We start from the raw sequence: 15,603 nt of genomic DNA on the forward strand, positions 1-15,603 counted from the left end.
TTAGGCACGTCAACAATCTGTTATACAATTCCCTCTGGTGGACATGTGCAGGTTTGCAAACGAGGGCAATACTGTACTGGCATCTCTGGGACAGTCTAGACATGGGGTCTTTTTGAGATCTAAACTTGGAAGTTTTGACTGGATGTCTGCTGTTTTTTCCATAACTTTGTGTTTCTAAAGTGTATAGCACTGTTAAATTGAACGTTTATCATTTTGAAATATTTATTCCTTTTTCAACCAACTAAACCTCATGTAGTTAATTTCCTCAACACAGATAACGCTAGTTTTTTAGGGGATGGTGCTTGCAGTATTAGTATGTGGACCTTTTTGAAATGATGTATATCGTAGGGAACATCACATATTATGGCACTGTAGTATTAAATGCTGCTGGGGGGTTTTCCATACAGAAGGCATGAGTTCAAAACCGAGCAAGTGGCGCAAAACCCAACTTAAATACATTATGTCCACAAATATCTCACAATTGAAATACTTATGTGTAAAATTATACCTGAGATTTCAATGCAGCTCCAGCCTGGTTAACTAAGTCTATTTCTTTTAGTCCCAAATGGAATTGGTTCATTTGAAAAGTTTGACACACTTGTTATAACCTCCCTCAAGTGCAGCATGCTATCTTTTAGTCACTACATTTGAGATTGTTCTTTTAGTTTCGGAATTCCTATTTCTTTTGAGGTCAGCGTTGAAACTCTGCTTTATGCCGCTTTTGAGTTATCATGTCATATCTGTAGGGGCTGTGTATTTTTGATAAATACCTCCATGCTACATTGAAACTGTTATTGTTTATGACGAACTATAGACCCCTATTTGTGCGAATAGGGTACGTCTGAAGTACAATCAGGAAAAATGTGACTTTTTATTGTAAGTTCACAAGGCCGAACGAGAGCAAACCACCAGCCATCGTCTCACACAGCAATCTCCAACCTCTCTTGTGAGTCAGATTTCTAAAAGAAAAACTTTCTTTCATGCGCACAGCAGTCGAGCGTGCGCCTGAGCAGCTAAGGAAAAGATTTGTCTGCCATGGCAATTTCTCCACGGAGCACTACAGAGGATATCTTATGCATCTAAACTGTCCTCTGAGTTTTTATGCTCACATAACATCCTCTGACTCTACCCCAAAATTTCACTCTATCTATGGACTTATATGCACTGTCCTGAAGAAACGTGTGCAAAGTAAGCGCGGGGGCAAAGGAGATCGATTTGTAAAACAATTTCTATACGTCCTAAAGTTGAAATTAAGCCTCGGTGTGACAGAACACTCAAGTTCCTGTGGTAGTAAACTATTGTTTTGACAGGATGTCACTTCTGTTCTACCGGGTGTGTGTGAGTGTGCCGAGCGTTGCGCGCCTCCTCTTTATCTCAGGCCTAGGGCTACTGTCACTGAGCCGGGGGGAGAGTGGGAGACCTAGGCAGACAGACAGAGGGAGAGCGAGGGAAAAGAGGAAAATTGGGGAGATAATTCACTTGTCAGCTGCCTGATGAAATGCCATTTTAACTGAAGCTGCTAATAGGACCATTAGAGGGGTTTTCGGCAAACCAAAGACAACTTGCTGGGTGCGTTTGAGTTATATTGTTATGCGAGTGCACATAGGTATTTATGTTATTTGGATTACTTTTTCCAATCTTTATTATAAGTCTTACAAACGCACACCTCAAAAAAGTAAAACTGACCAGGTATAGTAGTTTTATTTCACACAAAATCAAACCTCATTTGAATTCACTGTGTTTGTACTACAGTAGTTTTACAGGAAAGGTGCCATTAACTATACTTCATGACCCCAAGTTTATTTGATAAGAATGCTATGACGCTCATATAAGCGAGAACGATGCAATTACTCTAAGACAATCAACAAAGGCAGCGTATAAAAAGTTATGTACTACAATTATACTGTTGTGAATGACATCTTCAGGATTATTTAAATTATTAGTCTGTAAAACAAAGGTGGTTTAAAAGTCTACAGAAGCAGTCATTTGGAAAAGATAACTGAAATGATCACTAAAATTCCACTTTTACCAAAATAGCCATGCTCAATTTTGATGGAATTTTAAGTGGCACATTAATTCAACCATTTTTCAATTACCGTAGTTTTGGGCTCCAGAAGCAACATATTCACACACACCTATATATAAAAAAAAAACTCACTGTGATGTCGTGCACTTGAACATCACTGCAAAGTGCTTTAAAAATATAACAAACATTATCTTATTTGAATTCTAGGAGTGTACAGTGTACATAAAAGGTACAGTGGGTGCATGATAGTTTGTTGAATGAGGATTTTTCAGCCCGGAAAGATTTATGATTCTACTTTGGATATCCCGAAGATACTGGTTGATATGCAGCAGCAACACAGCAAACAGTAGCAGTGTCCACCAGCATTAGCGATTTAAAAGCAACATCTAAGAGACACAAACACTCACTCACCAAGAGGAAGGGTTAAGAGAGCCCCGAGGCCAAGTGATTTACGCAAGAATGGTCTGAATAGGCGCTCTCCTTCTGCATGTGTGTGTGAATGTGTGCGTGTGTGAGTAGAGAGGCTGCATTCTCCAACACACATTTGATGATCTATCTATATCTACAAAGGGGATAAAGTCAAAAGTCCACCAACTAACACACAGCAGCTACATACTGAAAGTATATGATATCAAATTTACCATCCGCTGCAGTTTGTACAAGATTGATTGTTAAAGTTCTTTTTCTGGGTGAATTTTCTCAAAGTTTATCTTTACTGGCCTGAATTTTAATCTTTAATTATCTTACAATATAACATAATCCAGTGTGTCAAAGAGTAAAAACAACTAATCTCCTGTAACTTAAAATAGTTACAATCCTTATATATTATGAACAGGATTTATATTTTTCCCAATGTTAACTTTTTATTTTATTTATAACAAAAAAATACATGAAAATGTAAAGGTCAATTAAATAAAAGCAATCCGTTTTGAAAACGTAATCACTTTGTACCTAAACCATAAAGAGTCTGAACGCCACCTAGCGGTTTAAATATAACGCCAAATTCCTTCTTCATCAGGCTGATGGCAGCATCATGACCAGAGGTCACATCCGTAGTTACTTGCATGTACACAGCACCCCCTGCGGGCCTAATTTTGAAGTGATTATTTTGACATCCATAACCACATCATGAAAGGGGGATATTTTCTGTCCCACTCGTCTGCTTATATGATCTAGCTTTCTTTAATAAAATAACTACACTCTATGTTTTTATATATTGTTTAAACTATGTTTATGTGTTGCTGTTCTGCTACTCCTCTTAAAGTAGCTTCTAATTAGTAGCCAGCCAATCACAGGGCACAAGGAGACGGACGCTCACACTCATACCTAGGGGCCATTTATAGTGTTCAACTAACCATGTTAACTTGATGCGGTCAAAAGCAGATTCAAGTCACAGGTGAAAAAAAAATTGTGAATCCACAATGTCAATAGCAGAGAAGATAAGTGCAAACAAAGCCATTTTTCTGACCCATTCTGTCAACCCAACAGTTCAATGACAAAACTGGCCTAATAATTTTACATGAGCATAAATAACCCTGAAAAGGACACTTGGGGTAAACACACAGAAAACAGTCATTATATCTAGTTTAATTAAGTGGTTGGTTTCATAGTACTCAAACTATTTTAAATTAAGGGATGCAATTACACTTGTTCTTCCCCCTATTTTTCCGAATACAATAGTTAAGTGTAAGGAAAGAAAATTGCCGGACTGCAATGCCGTTGTATCTCCAACCATATTCAAGTCCCAGCGGCCATCAGTATTCAGCTAGCGAGGAGAAAACAGTGACACGGAATGGGCTCCCAATGGCTGACTGCAGAGAAGCAGTGAGAGGCCTATGGAGAGAAGACATACCGTGCACACACACTCACTCACGCACACCCCCACACACAAAAACCTGTGTGCACCCTGTGTGGCACCTAGATCTCCTAATTTAGCCTCTAGAGAGCTGAGACGTCGGGATGTCAATCTCACAGTGCAGCTCTTTTCCCCACTTAACTTTTTAAAAGAGTTTTCTCCTCATCACTACCCTCTGTATTTATAGCTGCCAAGCCTGGAGCAGCCATGTATTTCTCCCACTGTATGTGTGTGCATGCATTGTGTGTGTGTGTGTGTGTATTTACCAACTGTTTATTCTTTTTTTTGCTGTGTGTGTTGAGCTGCACAGCTGTTGATATTGTGGGGCTACGGGGTTTGGTATTTCAGTCAATTTCCACCGAGACAAAGATGAAGAACAAGGCGAGAGACAGAAGAGGAAGAGCGTGAATTGCTGGAGGAGAAAAAAAACGAGAGAGCAGAAGAAGAAAGCGATGGCGGTTAAAGGGACGGGGTGTTGATGGAAGGGGTTTGAAGAGGATAGAGAAGTGGATGGAGGGATGAGGCAGACTCCTGGCCGAGCGAGCTGCTCTGAGACTAATTAAGGTGAGGTCAATGGCAGAGAGGAGGTAATGATGAAGAAAAGGATTTACTCCTTCCATCCCTGCGTCTAAAGTGCACACTACAAGCTCACTAGATATTACCCGGCACCCCCCTCCATCCATAGCCAACACCTGTAATGCCCTCCACCTCTTCTTCTGGTCTTCTACTGCTCTCCATCACTAGTCATTTGGTTCTTAAAATCAATAGTTAGGAAAACAACAGAGGGTTTTATTCAACGTTAAGGGAAGACAAATGAAGTCAGTTTAGTTTAAGAATTCTCAAAGCTTTGGTGTCCAGATATATCTTAATTAGGGGAGATCTTTCTTTTGTAGATTGTCTTTTTTTGCAGGAAAGAGAGTGAGAGTGTAATTTTTTTATTTATTTAAACAGATAGAACCTGTTGAGCTCAAAATCTCTTTCGCAAGGGTGACCTGACCACATTCATGCTCACACTTATACCTAGGGGCAATTTAGAGTGTGCAAAAAGCCTATCATCCATGTTTTTGGAAATGTGGGAGGAAACCGGAGTACCCAGAGAAAACCCACACAGCCCCAGGGAGAACATGCAAACTCCACACAAGAGGACCGGCCTAGATATGAACCCAGGACCCCAGAACTGTGAGCCCGACACCCTAACCACTCACCTGCCGGGCGCTAAATAATGTTTTGAGAATCAAACTGATAACAAACCCCCCAAATAAAAAAAGAGTTAAGGTCCTTGCAAGAAGAAATATGCATTTTATCAGGGTAAAAACGTTTTAGACCATCAATAAATTAATTTCAAAATGCAGTATAGATATTATTGACACAGTCGACTCAGGCAAGACTAAGAATTGTTAACACAACATGTTTTGCATACATTTTAGCAAGTATGGCATCATTTTGGAAAAGCTATACTTAAATTAGGTTTACACACACTTACCTGGCTTACTAAAAGATATTACGATGAATTTCTGTACACGTTGTGCTAGTCGATGGGCTTTGATTTGACTAAAAATACACGTTAATGATCTACATATGTAGTTATGATTTATATGGGCTAACACCCGGAAGTGCTATAGATCTAGCAATTTTGAGGCTATTCTTCTGCTTCCATCAAAAATAAAAAATAAAAAGTTTAACAGGGCTCATTGTAAACTTAACTATTTAGGGGGAATTTAAAAACATCGATTACCTATTATTTACGCCTGTCACGCCGTGGTGTGGTTTGTCCTTTCGTGGCGTACCGGTTGTCATTTTCTGTTTTATTTTGAAGGTGTTACCGTCCTCACTTCAGCGCTTTTCCGCATGTCATCCTTGATCACACCTGAGAGCAATCATATTCATGTAAAACTGATGCTGAAAGAGAGGCTAAACATTTTGTAAGATACCTCATTTTGTTTACTTTTTTGACATTGTTTTTGTCCTCGGTGTGTGTGAGTCTAAGTTTAGTGTTTGGAAAATCCAATCCACGTCCATGTTTGGAAAATATTTTTCATTAATTTGGCTGTGTGAAAATACATACAGTACAAGGGAATGTGGGTGAATAAAGTATCAGCGGATTTTCCTTTTTTTTAACCTTTTATTTGACTGGTGTATTCTGTTTTGTAATATTTTATATTTACATTTTATTTTATTTATATTTCGTATTGTGACTGCCTCTTGGACAATGAATAGATGGATTGTTGCTTTCAAAATAATATATTTCTGAATTCTAAACATCAATGCTATGTTTTGTCAACAAAAATACCGCATACTTACTTAAATTGATGTCAGTCAGTAGTCAAAATGGAATATATTTGAAATAAGACTATTACAGTAAATATCCAAAGTCTAAACATCTGCTTAGAAGCCATGTTCAGTGATTAAAAATAGTGAAAATTCAGTTTTTCTTCATTGTTAGTGAATCCTTTGGCCGAAAAGAGCCAACAGTTTTTTTTAAAAATAACCACATTCAATAAAGCCCTGTTAAAGAAACACAACTTCAACCATTTAAAATGCCTCAGATTTATCCCAAATTTAAACTTTATGCAGGATTTCCCTGTCATTTATTTTTCTAGCCCAAGCCCTAACATTGATATTTTAACTGTTTATAATGACTTCAGCCCTGACTACATTTTGACCTCCTGGTAGGACGTGAGTGCAAAATAAGAAGGAACACCAATACCACATGAGCAGGACTGCCCAAATGTATGTGTGTGTGGATTAGCTGTAAAGTAGCAGCATGTCAGTGTATGCTGTGTCAAGAGTGCTGTCAGTCACTCATCCATCCATCTGGCTAATTGGCTCCTTACCCCTCCTCTCTCTTTATTTCTCTCTCCCTCTCTCACTCTCTACTTACCTCCCTTGCTTGCCCTCTCTTTCTCTCTCTCTCTCCATCAGGCATTGCTCCTAACTGCGCGCCGGAGGCCAAAATGCAGATGAGGACTGCCTCGCGTCAGGGGGAGCTTCTGCTCTGCTTAATTATCCGGGTACGTGTATGTGAATGTACGTGAATGTGTGTGTACGTGAATGCATGTGTGTGTGTGTGAGAGAGAAAATGTACGAAAAATGTGTGTGTGAGTGTAAGAGAGCGAGACGGTGCTATCTTATCGGTTTAGTGGCCCACACGCGTGTGCAGTTTTCAGCGCTGCTGTTGCTTCTATGCTAAACAGCAAAGCATCCTGGGACTTGCAGTGACAGCTCATTTTGGTTTTCTTGCAGTCTAGGTATGAAAGCTGTAGAAAGACAACCTATCCCGTTCTCTTCTCCCCCCGATTCTAAAACACACTGGCATAACATATACACACACACATTCGCCTCTCTCCATGGTGCTCATGGGAACAGGTCCGGGGCCTGTCAAAGCGCACCCCCCGCCATCACCAACGCCATCACCAATCCACCCTCCCCTTACCACTGCAGTGACAGTGCTTGTTGACAAACGCCAGCAGTCATCAGGGCACCATGGGAAATCTTCTGCCACCATTTTGTCAGCAGAATGACAGAAGTTGTTAATGTCTCGCCTCTTGCCCTGACACGAGACGCAGCGGCTGACAGACTCTGACACATGCCATCCACACAACACCAACACATGCGATGCACACAAACATGCTCCTTGACACGCACATACTGCTGTGGGCAGCCATCTCTACCAAACACGTTGCTGTATACGTGCAAAACAATATGCTTCTAAAACAGACCTTTTTATGACCCCCCAAGCATTCCCACACACTGCCAACTAGTGTAGATATTTAGTGTATGAACAGGCACTGAGGTTAATGAGGAGGTGTGTATGCCTCCTAATGACCGAAGAGTAAGCATGCAAATAGTGTCTCCGTCAAATACAGATCAATAACACTTAAAATCCCGACAGTAGATCGAGCCCAACCAATAAGCCTAACTGTCCGTTATGAGAACATGATGAACTCCAGACATTACCAACACACACACGAAGATAGATATGGATGGCTTCTCTGTACAGCCAATTACCGCTCCCCATAATCCACTAGTCTGCTCCAAGATGCTCCACCTGTGTGCTACCAGAAAATGCAAGTGTGTATTTGTGTGCTTAATGTTGAGGATGACAAAATTCCCTGGAAAATCCACAAAGTCAGTCTTTTAAGTACACAGACCAATTGCTAGTTTACCTGTTCTCTTTGCAAAGACTGTCCTGTTAGGAAGAGAAGTGCCTGTTTTATGTTTTCAGACTTGAGAGACTTATACTTGCCCAGGCGCACACTGCAGAATGTGTTGAGGTGTGCTTCAAAGTGTGTACTAGGATCCGCTTGAAATGCTGTAAAGCTTGGAAAATAACAAAAGAAACCTGAAATTTGGGTACATGGGATTGGTCATAGTTTGGACTGTTGATTTGTCAGTAGTTCTCATAAATAATTTGTGTCTTTGTTCGCTTTGACAATAATATTACAATATAACATTTAAATAATGGTTGATGCACTGCAGTCTCATATAGATATGAATCTGTTTTTAGCAAGTCTTCTCATGCAGTCAGATAATTGTAACAAGATATGAAAGAACGAAGTAGCCTAATGACATAGTAATGTTAAAAAATTAACTAAAGGTTAACAGAACTTGAGGCACTTTACACAAAAGTTCTCCAAGCCCTACTAATATTCATTCAATATGGCCCACAAAAGAATCATAAATTCAGCCTACATTATGTTGCAATTCTCAGGTTTAACACTAGATGGAGATAGTCTCTTAAACAGTGCATCTCCCGTGTTTCTAATCAATGTAGGAAACTAGAATTTCAGTATTTAGTTCTTTTTTTATTTTTTAAATCCAATCAAATAAGTATAGTTATATCTTGGTTTTCTTGACTTTTTGATATTTTCTCTTATATTATTGAGCAATTGCAATTTATGATCGTGATTAATCACATCTATTACATTTTTTCCCCACGTTAAATGCAAAAATGATGACATACTATTTTACAACATCCTTGTACCTCAGGATTATTTTCAATGTCGCAACCAATAAGTTACTCTTAAAAATACATTTTAAAACCCTGTTTTTCACCCTTGATTTTAAATCTCTCTCTAACAAATGAAAGTGAAAGTATTTCAAGTTGGCCCTCCTAAGCTATGCATTTCCTGAACGCAGTCCTCGGAGAATAAAAAAAAAAAAGTTTGGACACCCCTGCTCTACACCCTAAAAGGGAAACCACTGTACCCCGGCTCTAGCATCAGAGGCAGAGCAGATGTGCACGTGCCGCCCCAAACATTTGAACAGGTGTGCTAGGGAGCAGTACGCGATGAAAGCGTGCTGATATATATACGCCTCAACCCCTCCACTTGCACACGAGTCCCACCGCATCCTCCCCAAGTAGACGTGTAGATTTGTAGTGACAGCAGCGGGTCCCTCCGCCAGTCATCCCCGATAAAAGGTTGAGCGTGATCAAAGCCCGCCGAGGCAGGAAGGCGGCCCGCCATGTCTACGCGTGTCTCGGGTTGAGGCGCTTTTTTTTTGGTTGAAGCTTTAAAAACACAAAACCTCGCCTGTCTCTCTCCTCGCTATTTACATTTGAGCAGCGTTTTGCCTTGCCGGTAAAACATAGGTTTTATTCCCCGCGCCTGGAGCCGGTGACAGCTTCGGCTGCATAATCGACTCTCGAGAAGCGTGGCTTCAACTGCAGGAATTAAATCTTTAAATACATTTTAAACGGAAGTGTCTGTCTGAAGTTATGTTAACAGGGCTTCTCCAACCCGAGGAGTGTGCGTGTGTGTTGTGTTGAATTCAATCTCTGTCGCTGGGGTAAAAATGAGGAAATGTGGATAAAAATCTAGCTATCCGAGGTGAATTAGACAAACACATCAGCTCAGCAACCCCCTAAATATCTTTTCTGTGAAGTCAACTTTTTAAGTCACCTGCCACTCACGCCTAGGGGTTTCCATATTTGTGTTGTTTAAACATCACCAGAAAGGAGCATCCATTTTTCCCATCTCATTACCATCAGTCATGTAGTCAAAGAGGCAGAGACAGCAATATTCTATCAATTAATTTTGCAGTCAGTGCTGCCACATGCAAATACCCCCCAAAAAGAAAGCAATCCGCATTTTGAATTTGCAATGTGAATAATACAATGATTTCTGGAATAAATGTATATATTAAATTTGCATATAATCACATATACACAAATAGAAAAGTCAATGTAAATGACTGTTGTTGAAATTACAATGTTTACTATTTTTTAAACCTCATTACATGAGTATCCTAATCTTTGATATGATAAACTACTATACACAATTTAAAATGTATGTATTTTGTATGCATATAAAATTTTACTAGTCTTGTGTAAGTTCATGAACATTATAAATGTAAAATGAGTGTTTTCATGGATTAAAAAAAGAGGCATTCTGTATCATCACATGCTTTAATCTCATCAGTTTTGTTAGAAAAACAACATTCAAAAAAAGTATAAACATTAGCATAATCTTTATGTAATGTGAAGGCCTTAACTTTGCAATGGTACACTGAACTCAAAAGTGCTAACATTATGCTCCTGCAACTTCCTAAACCAAAAGATGACTTTCCACAACATTTTACTGCTATCATTGACAGACAATTAACATGAGGCTCACCCCCACTCTAGATTCATTTTGTCTAATCAAGGCAAAATGGTGCAAAAATACTATACAGTCGGCTGTTAAGGATTGAATGCTTTTGAGTGTCGCTTTTGTGAGAAACATGATGGTAAATTGTATTAATTTACATGCTTTACTGGGGGTAAGCTTCAATCACCATAGCATGTCCCTGTAAAACAAGTGTGAAATATTTATATAATACAAATGTAAAGACTATAAACACAATATAGTCATATCTTACCTGTCCTCCAGCAGCACATGCGGCCACAAGTCCATACTGTCCTCCTTCTTTCTGCAGTCTGTGTGCAACTGTGGTGACAAGTCTGCAACCCGTGGCACCGAATGGATGACCCAAGGATAGAGAGCCTCCCCAGATATTGAACTTCTCCATGGAAGGCGTACCCACCTATATGGATTGCAATTATTGCATCAATATGAACAGATTAGGACTACCAAAATAAGTAAGTGTACCTTTGATTTCCTGTTCATATAAGTCTGGGCAAACCAATCAGAATCCATAGCCTTTAAATTTGCCATGATCTGACCCTGAAAAACACATGCGACAGGAGTGTTAGTATATAATGAAAATACAAAATCATGTCATTCTTCTAAAAATATTTCCCAAATTTCTCGTGATCACTTACTGCGAATGCCTCGTGGAACTCAAACACATCAATGTCGCTCATGGCCAAACCAGCGCGTTCTAAGGCTTTTGGTGTAGCATACGTTGGGCTAAAAGCATCAGATATCAGAATAATTGTTACTCTAAAATCAAGCGAATTAGCTCATGGTAAAACAAAAAAATGAGATGTGAAAAAGAAAGGCTCACCCCAGAAGCAACTGATCTTTGGGGTCCTGAGACACGTACACAAAGTCTCTGCCATAAAGAAGCATAAATAAAATAACAATAGGGCGTAAATGGAGGCACTAAGCCCATAAGAGATGCTTACCTCAAATACGCTTTTGGTTTGTAGCCCATTGCTAGAGCTTTCTCTTCAGACATGATCAGCACAGCAGATGCACCATCGGTCTGAGAGCATGAACAAATATGATATAGGTTGGTAAGAATACGTCACTTAAACAGAGACAACTGCAAAGGTTAAGAGCTCCTGCTACATATCTGGCCTACCAAAAAGGAAGAATTAGCGGCAGTGACGGTGCCGTGAGGTTTCACAAAGGCTGGCTTCAGTTTGGCCATCTGTTCCTTGGAAGATGGACGGATGCCGTTGTCCTGGGAAACAATATCGCGACCTAAATACACAGGGGTTGAGGATAAAGTAATAAAAATAGATTAATTACTTAAAATAGTTTTATTTTTAACCGCAATGATCTCAGAGAGCAAACAATTCACAAATGTGTGACCTTTTCAGCTATTTTGTTTTCCCCAAGTAGTGAAATTTTTTTAGTACAGCTCAGGTGTGATGAAATATTTACCTGGCACTTTAAAGGAGATGACATCCTCGAGCAATCCAGCTTCTTGAGCCTTTTTTGCTAAACTGTGCGATCTTAGCGCAAAGTCATCCTGCTCTATTCTGGAAACTCCAAATGCAGCAGCAAGGCGGTCAGCACTGTGGCCCATTGTTTCAGCTGTTGAAAACTCAGCTACAGCCGGAAGCTTTAGGCACATAAAGTAAAATTGCATCATTATAATTGATGTGATTTCTTTATCATTTGATTGCAATCGATATATTGGCCACCTCTAATAAATTTAAAAGTAATACACTGGATACGTACTTCTGGTGAGAGGTGTGCCAACCGGATGCTACCAATCAAACTTAGCCTCTGGCCAAGGGTCTTTGCCTTGTTGAGCGACAGCATGGTCTTCCTCATCTTGCGGCTGTGACGAATAGGAACGTCAGACATAAACTCGACCCCGCCAGCCACCACGGCATCACATTGGCCCGCAGCAATTAAGCCAACAGCTATAAAGAGTGAAAAGAGAAACAGAAAAAGATTAAAGTGAGCAACTGTGCTCACACGAGTTGAATTTGTGCTGACGTTGATTGACATATGCTAATTGAGAATGCCCATACTGACTGACGTATCAGTTATTTCACATTTAAAAAAAAAAGATTAAACAGTAACAGAAAAATATTAATAATCTTTTGTTTATCTGAGATCAGTTTTCATTTTGCTGTCCAGTGTCAGTAAAATACTGTAAGATAAGCGTACATTTATGTTCCGCCAAAAAATATTATAATAAATTACTGCCTTTCATCTCTCCACGATTACCTTGTTATATGATAATGCATTACAATTACATGCCAATTTTAGGTCAGAGCAGGACCATATTTCATTTGCATGTATTCAACTCAATGGCCCTTTCTTATTTTTACCAGCAAACTTTAGCTACAGTGCTTTTATATAAAGAATTAGCCCCGGTCTAAAGACTGTTACAACAGAACAAAGTATGCATTTTACAATATTTTAAGCACGCTGACAATGACGATTAGAGATGGCCACTAGGTAATGAGTGGTCAATGAGACACTGGCATACCTGAAGTCATGGCCTGGTTGGAGGAGATGCATGCCATAGTGACTGTATGAGCAGGAATCTTATCAGAGAAGCCTGCACCCAGTGCCGCCTAAGAACACAGTAAAGCATTAACATGGGATAAATGGTTGCTTATTTTGTAGATTCACACACAGGGATATTAAGGCTTAAATTTAATTTTTAATACCTCTCTTGCTACATTGCTTGTCTTCACTTCCTGAATGACTGTTCCATAGATGATGTAGTCCACAGCATCTTTGGGTAGACCTGTTTTGTGGAGAAGACCCCTACAAAAAAATGAAGTAATTATTTAATAGTAACTTGTTTAATCAAAGAGCTTCATAAGATTTACTTTATGAAAATATTTTTTTGTATTGCACAAATGGTAGCTTTTATAGGACACACTTACTGGAGAGCTGCTCTGGCTAAATCGTGAGGCATCAGGTCAGCATAGCTAAACAGTAAAAAAAAAAATAGAATTCTAATGAGATCATTTTCCTGAAATCGTATATCTGCAACATTTGATTTGTAATTGTTGAAAATTGATAAGCTTCTGTGGGAAAAATACTATACAAATAAAGAGAATCTAAACAAATAAGAGTAGACCTACGTAGTCCCAGACAATAAGAAGGGGGTTCGCACTCCTTCGACCAATACTATGTTCTTCACACCAGGACGAGCCAGTGTCTTTTTGCTTTTTGTCTTGGCTGGAAAACAAAAGGTTTCGCACACGGTTACAGTCATTAGCCTTAAGCTTCGGTTTATGAAAACAGTCTCGGGCAGCACCTTGAGCCTGTAGCTGAGTTGTCGTGCTAAGGGATCGTGTGGCTGAAACACACAAAGTGAGGGTCAGCTACTGAAAAGTGTTTAGGAACCAAGCATTTGGATGTATAGTACATGGCTTACCAAACTGCAGAGCCCAAGAAGGGCTCGCAGAGGAGTTACGAATTGACTTCAGCAGCATGGAGGCCATTGCGTTCTGCAAAGAAGCAAAGTGATAATACAGTGTTTCAATACACCGACAGGGGTAGCTAACCTGGAAAAAAACAATGATAACAAGGACCACTGGATAACTGAGAAGTATTATAAAAAGTGTTTACCCGAGTCTATTTAAATAAGTTTCCCCCCCTCATTTAAATTTTGCACTGTATAACACGGTATAACACTAGTGCTGTACATTATGGTGAAAAAAACTGAATAAAACCCCCTAGCAATATTTCATGACTTGTCATTAGCCCCAAAAATAGACCTGTTCCTGCAATGCACATTTTAGTCAACAGATGCTGCCTGATCAGCGCTAAATTGCTTTAATTTGGGATTCCACCATATGCCAGTACCACCAATTGTGTCAAAATGTCCCCATCTCCTGAAAATTGACAAATTGAGTAATGCATCCAAGAATAATTAAATTGGAATCACACAACCCACACTTAAAAGTCTTAACTAATACAAATAAGTAATAGTAGATAATTATATATCTATATATTTAAGCAAAACTATGTTGATACTGTGCATCTTCAGTTAACAATGGATAGTTTTAGGTTGCAGCACTACTTGATGCATTTACCATTAGATTTGACCTGTTTTAATCCTGAATGACATTGCAGTTGCCCATATCAGCTTTAAAACACCATACACCTTAAGAAACTACTTTATATATGACTTTCTTCTACAATATTGCTCTCAATTAAACAATCAAACAACACAGCTACAGTTTTCCATGGGTCCAATTGTAGTTTGCATTTATGAAAGATAATTTGGTTATATAGACAAAAATGATGATCACACACGTCATTATACATTGCTGCTTATGCAGCTAACAGATGACACGTTTAAAAACTCATTCAAACGCAGACATTTACGGAATTGCAACCTTATTTTTTTTAAATGTAGTTTTTATCTCATTGACGGTCACCCAGTTAGCCCAACCTTACTTACCCGTCTGTGACCCTTCACCCAGATTTTCTAGTTTGGGAATTTATAGACCGATCATGGTGAAAGGCATTCCAAGGACGATTGTAGATCTATTTATGTACAAAGCAATGACTACCAAACTCATATTTGAATCAAGTCATTCTGTATTACTACAGTAAAACCTGATGACACGACTATTAGCTTGCAGGCAATGCTGTATATTTTATTGTCACGTTACCCATTGATAAATAAATATTTCTGGGCGATCAAAACATACTCCAAATACTTTCTAAATTCAGCCACTCATACTAAAATGATAATTCGATTTTACCTGTACAGTACTTCTAGTAGGTGTTCGCAAACGGCGCTTCCTTACAGGCTTGGCTGTCACAGTGTAGCTGGACTACAAACTCGATATTAGGACCCAGCGGTCTATTTTAGCTGACCAAAAATATGCCAGCACATATACTGGTTAGCACTTATGTTATAAATTACATTTGCGTTGTTTCGGAGTTCGTAATAAAGGATTTTTAATATGAAACATAAATTATGTGTTTTTGTCCATTTAAAATATCAGCCCACCAAAAATAGAAATAATATTATGTTACGGCGATATCTTGTTTTGTGCTTACTATTTCATTCCCTATACGCATACCAAAATCTCTAGCGCCCTCTACTGTTTGCATTTCTCTCG

General features: G+C 39.1%; 2 protein-coding genes and 1 long non-coding RNA gene across 9 annotated transcripts in view; 1 reads left to right on the forward strand and 2 right to left on the reverse strand.

Moving 5' to 3' along the window:
* The window catches only part of tfap2d (transcription factor AP-2 delta (activating enhancer binding protein 2 delta)), a 67,083-nt gene extending 61,623 nt beyond the window's left edge, over positions 1-5,460 (reverse strand). For 6 of the 7 annotated variants that reach the window (XM_077587344.1, XM_077587348.1, XM_077587347.1 and 3 more), the window contains exon 1: positions 5,365-5,460. The gene's annotated coding sequence lies outside the window, so the exon portion shown is untranslated. The remainder of the gene's footprint in view (positions 1-5,364) is intronic. The other variant, XM_077587349.1, reaches the window with a different exon arrangement.
* Positions 5,461-5,720: 260 nt separating this feature from the next.
* LOC144064908 (uncharacterized) lies at positions 5,721-8,410 on the forward strand. The gene is made up of 3 exons (XR_013296926.1): positions 5,721-5,803; positions 6,804-6,892; positions 7,125-8,410. It is a non-coding gene; the product is annotated as an uncharacterized LOC144064908 (long non-coding RNA).
* A 1,861-nt stretch (positions 8,411-10,271) lies between these two features.
* Positions 10,272-15,399, reverse strand: hadhb (hydroxyacyl-CoA dehydrogenase trifunctional multienzyme complex subunit beta). Its single transcript, XM_077587381.1, has 16 exons — positions 15,241-15,399; positions 13,902-13,974; positions 13,782-13,823; positions 13,606-13,702; positions 13,405-13,449; positions 13,183-13,282; positions 12,999-13,086; positions 12,236-12,423; positions 11,936-12,116; positions 11,631-11,752; positions 11,452-11,531; positions 11,331-11,378; positions 11,146-11,233; positions 10,973-11,047; positions 10,743-10,907; positions 10,272-10,670 (listed from the first exon to the last, which is right to left on the reverse strand). The coding sequence occupies exons 2-16, from the start codon at positions 13,966-13,968 to the stop codon at positions 10,635-10,637; spliced, it is 1,422 nt and encodes a 473-aa protein (XP_077443507.1). The 5' UTR covers positions 13,969-13,974; positions 15,241-15,399; the 3' UTR covers positions 10,272-10,634.
* Between the last annotated feature and the right edge of the window lie 204 nt (positions 15,400-15,603).

Source organism: Stigmatopora argus, chromosome 19, assembly GCF_051989625.1.
Source record: "Stigmatopora argus isolate UIUO_Sarg chromosome 19, RoL_Sarg_1.0, whole genome shotgun sequence".
NCBI lineage: Eukaryota > Metazoa > Chordata > Actinopteri > Syngnathiformes > Syngnathidae > Stigmatopora > Stigmatopora argus.

Coding starts and splice junctions, on each gene's coding strand:
- hadhb (XM_077587381.1), bottom strand. CDS start 13,968: ATGGCCTCCATGCTGCTGAAGTCAATTCGTAACTCCTCTGCGAGCCCT. Junction 12,117..12,235: donor TGGCACACCTCTCACCAGAA/GTACGTATCCAG, acceptor ATGTGCCTAAAG/CTTCCGGCTGTAGCTGAGTT. Junction 11,379..11,451: donor AAACCAAAAGCGTATTTGAG/GTAAGCATCTCT, acceptor TCTTTATGGCAG/AGACTTTGTGTACGTGTCTC.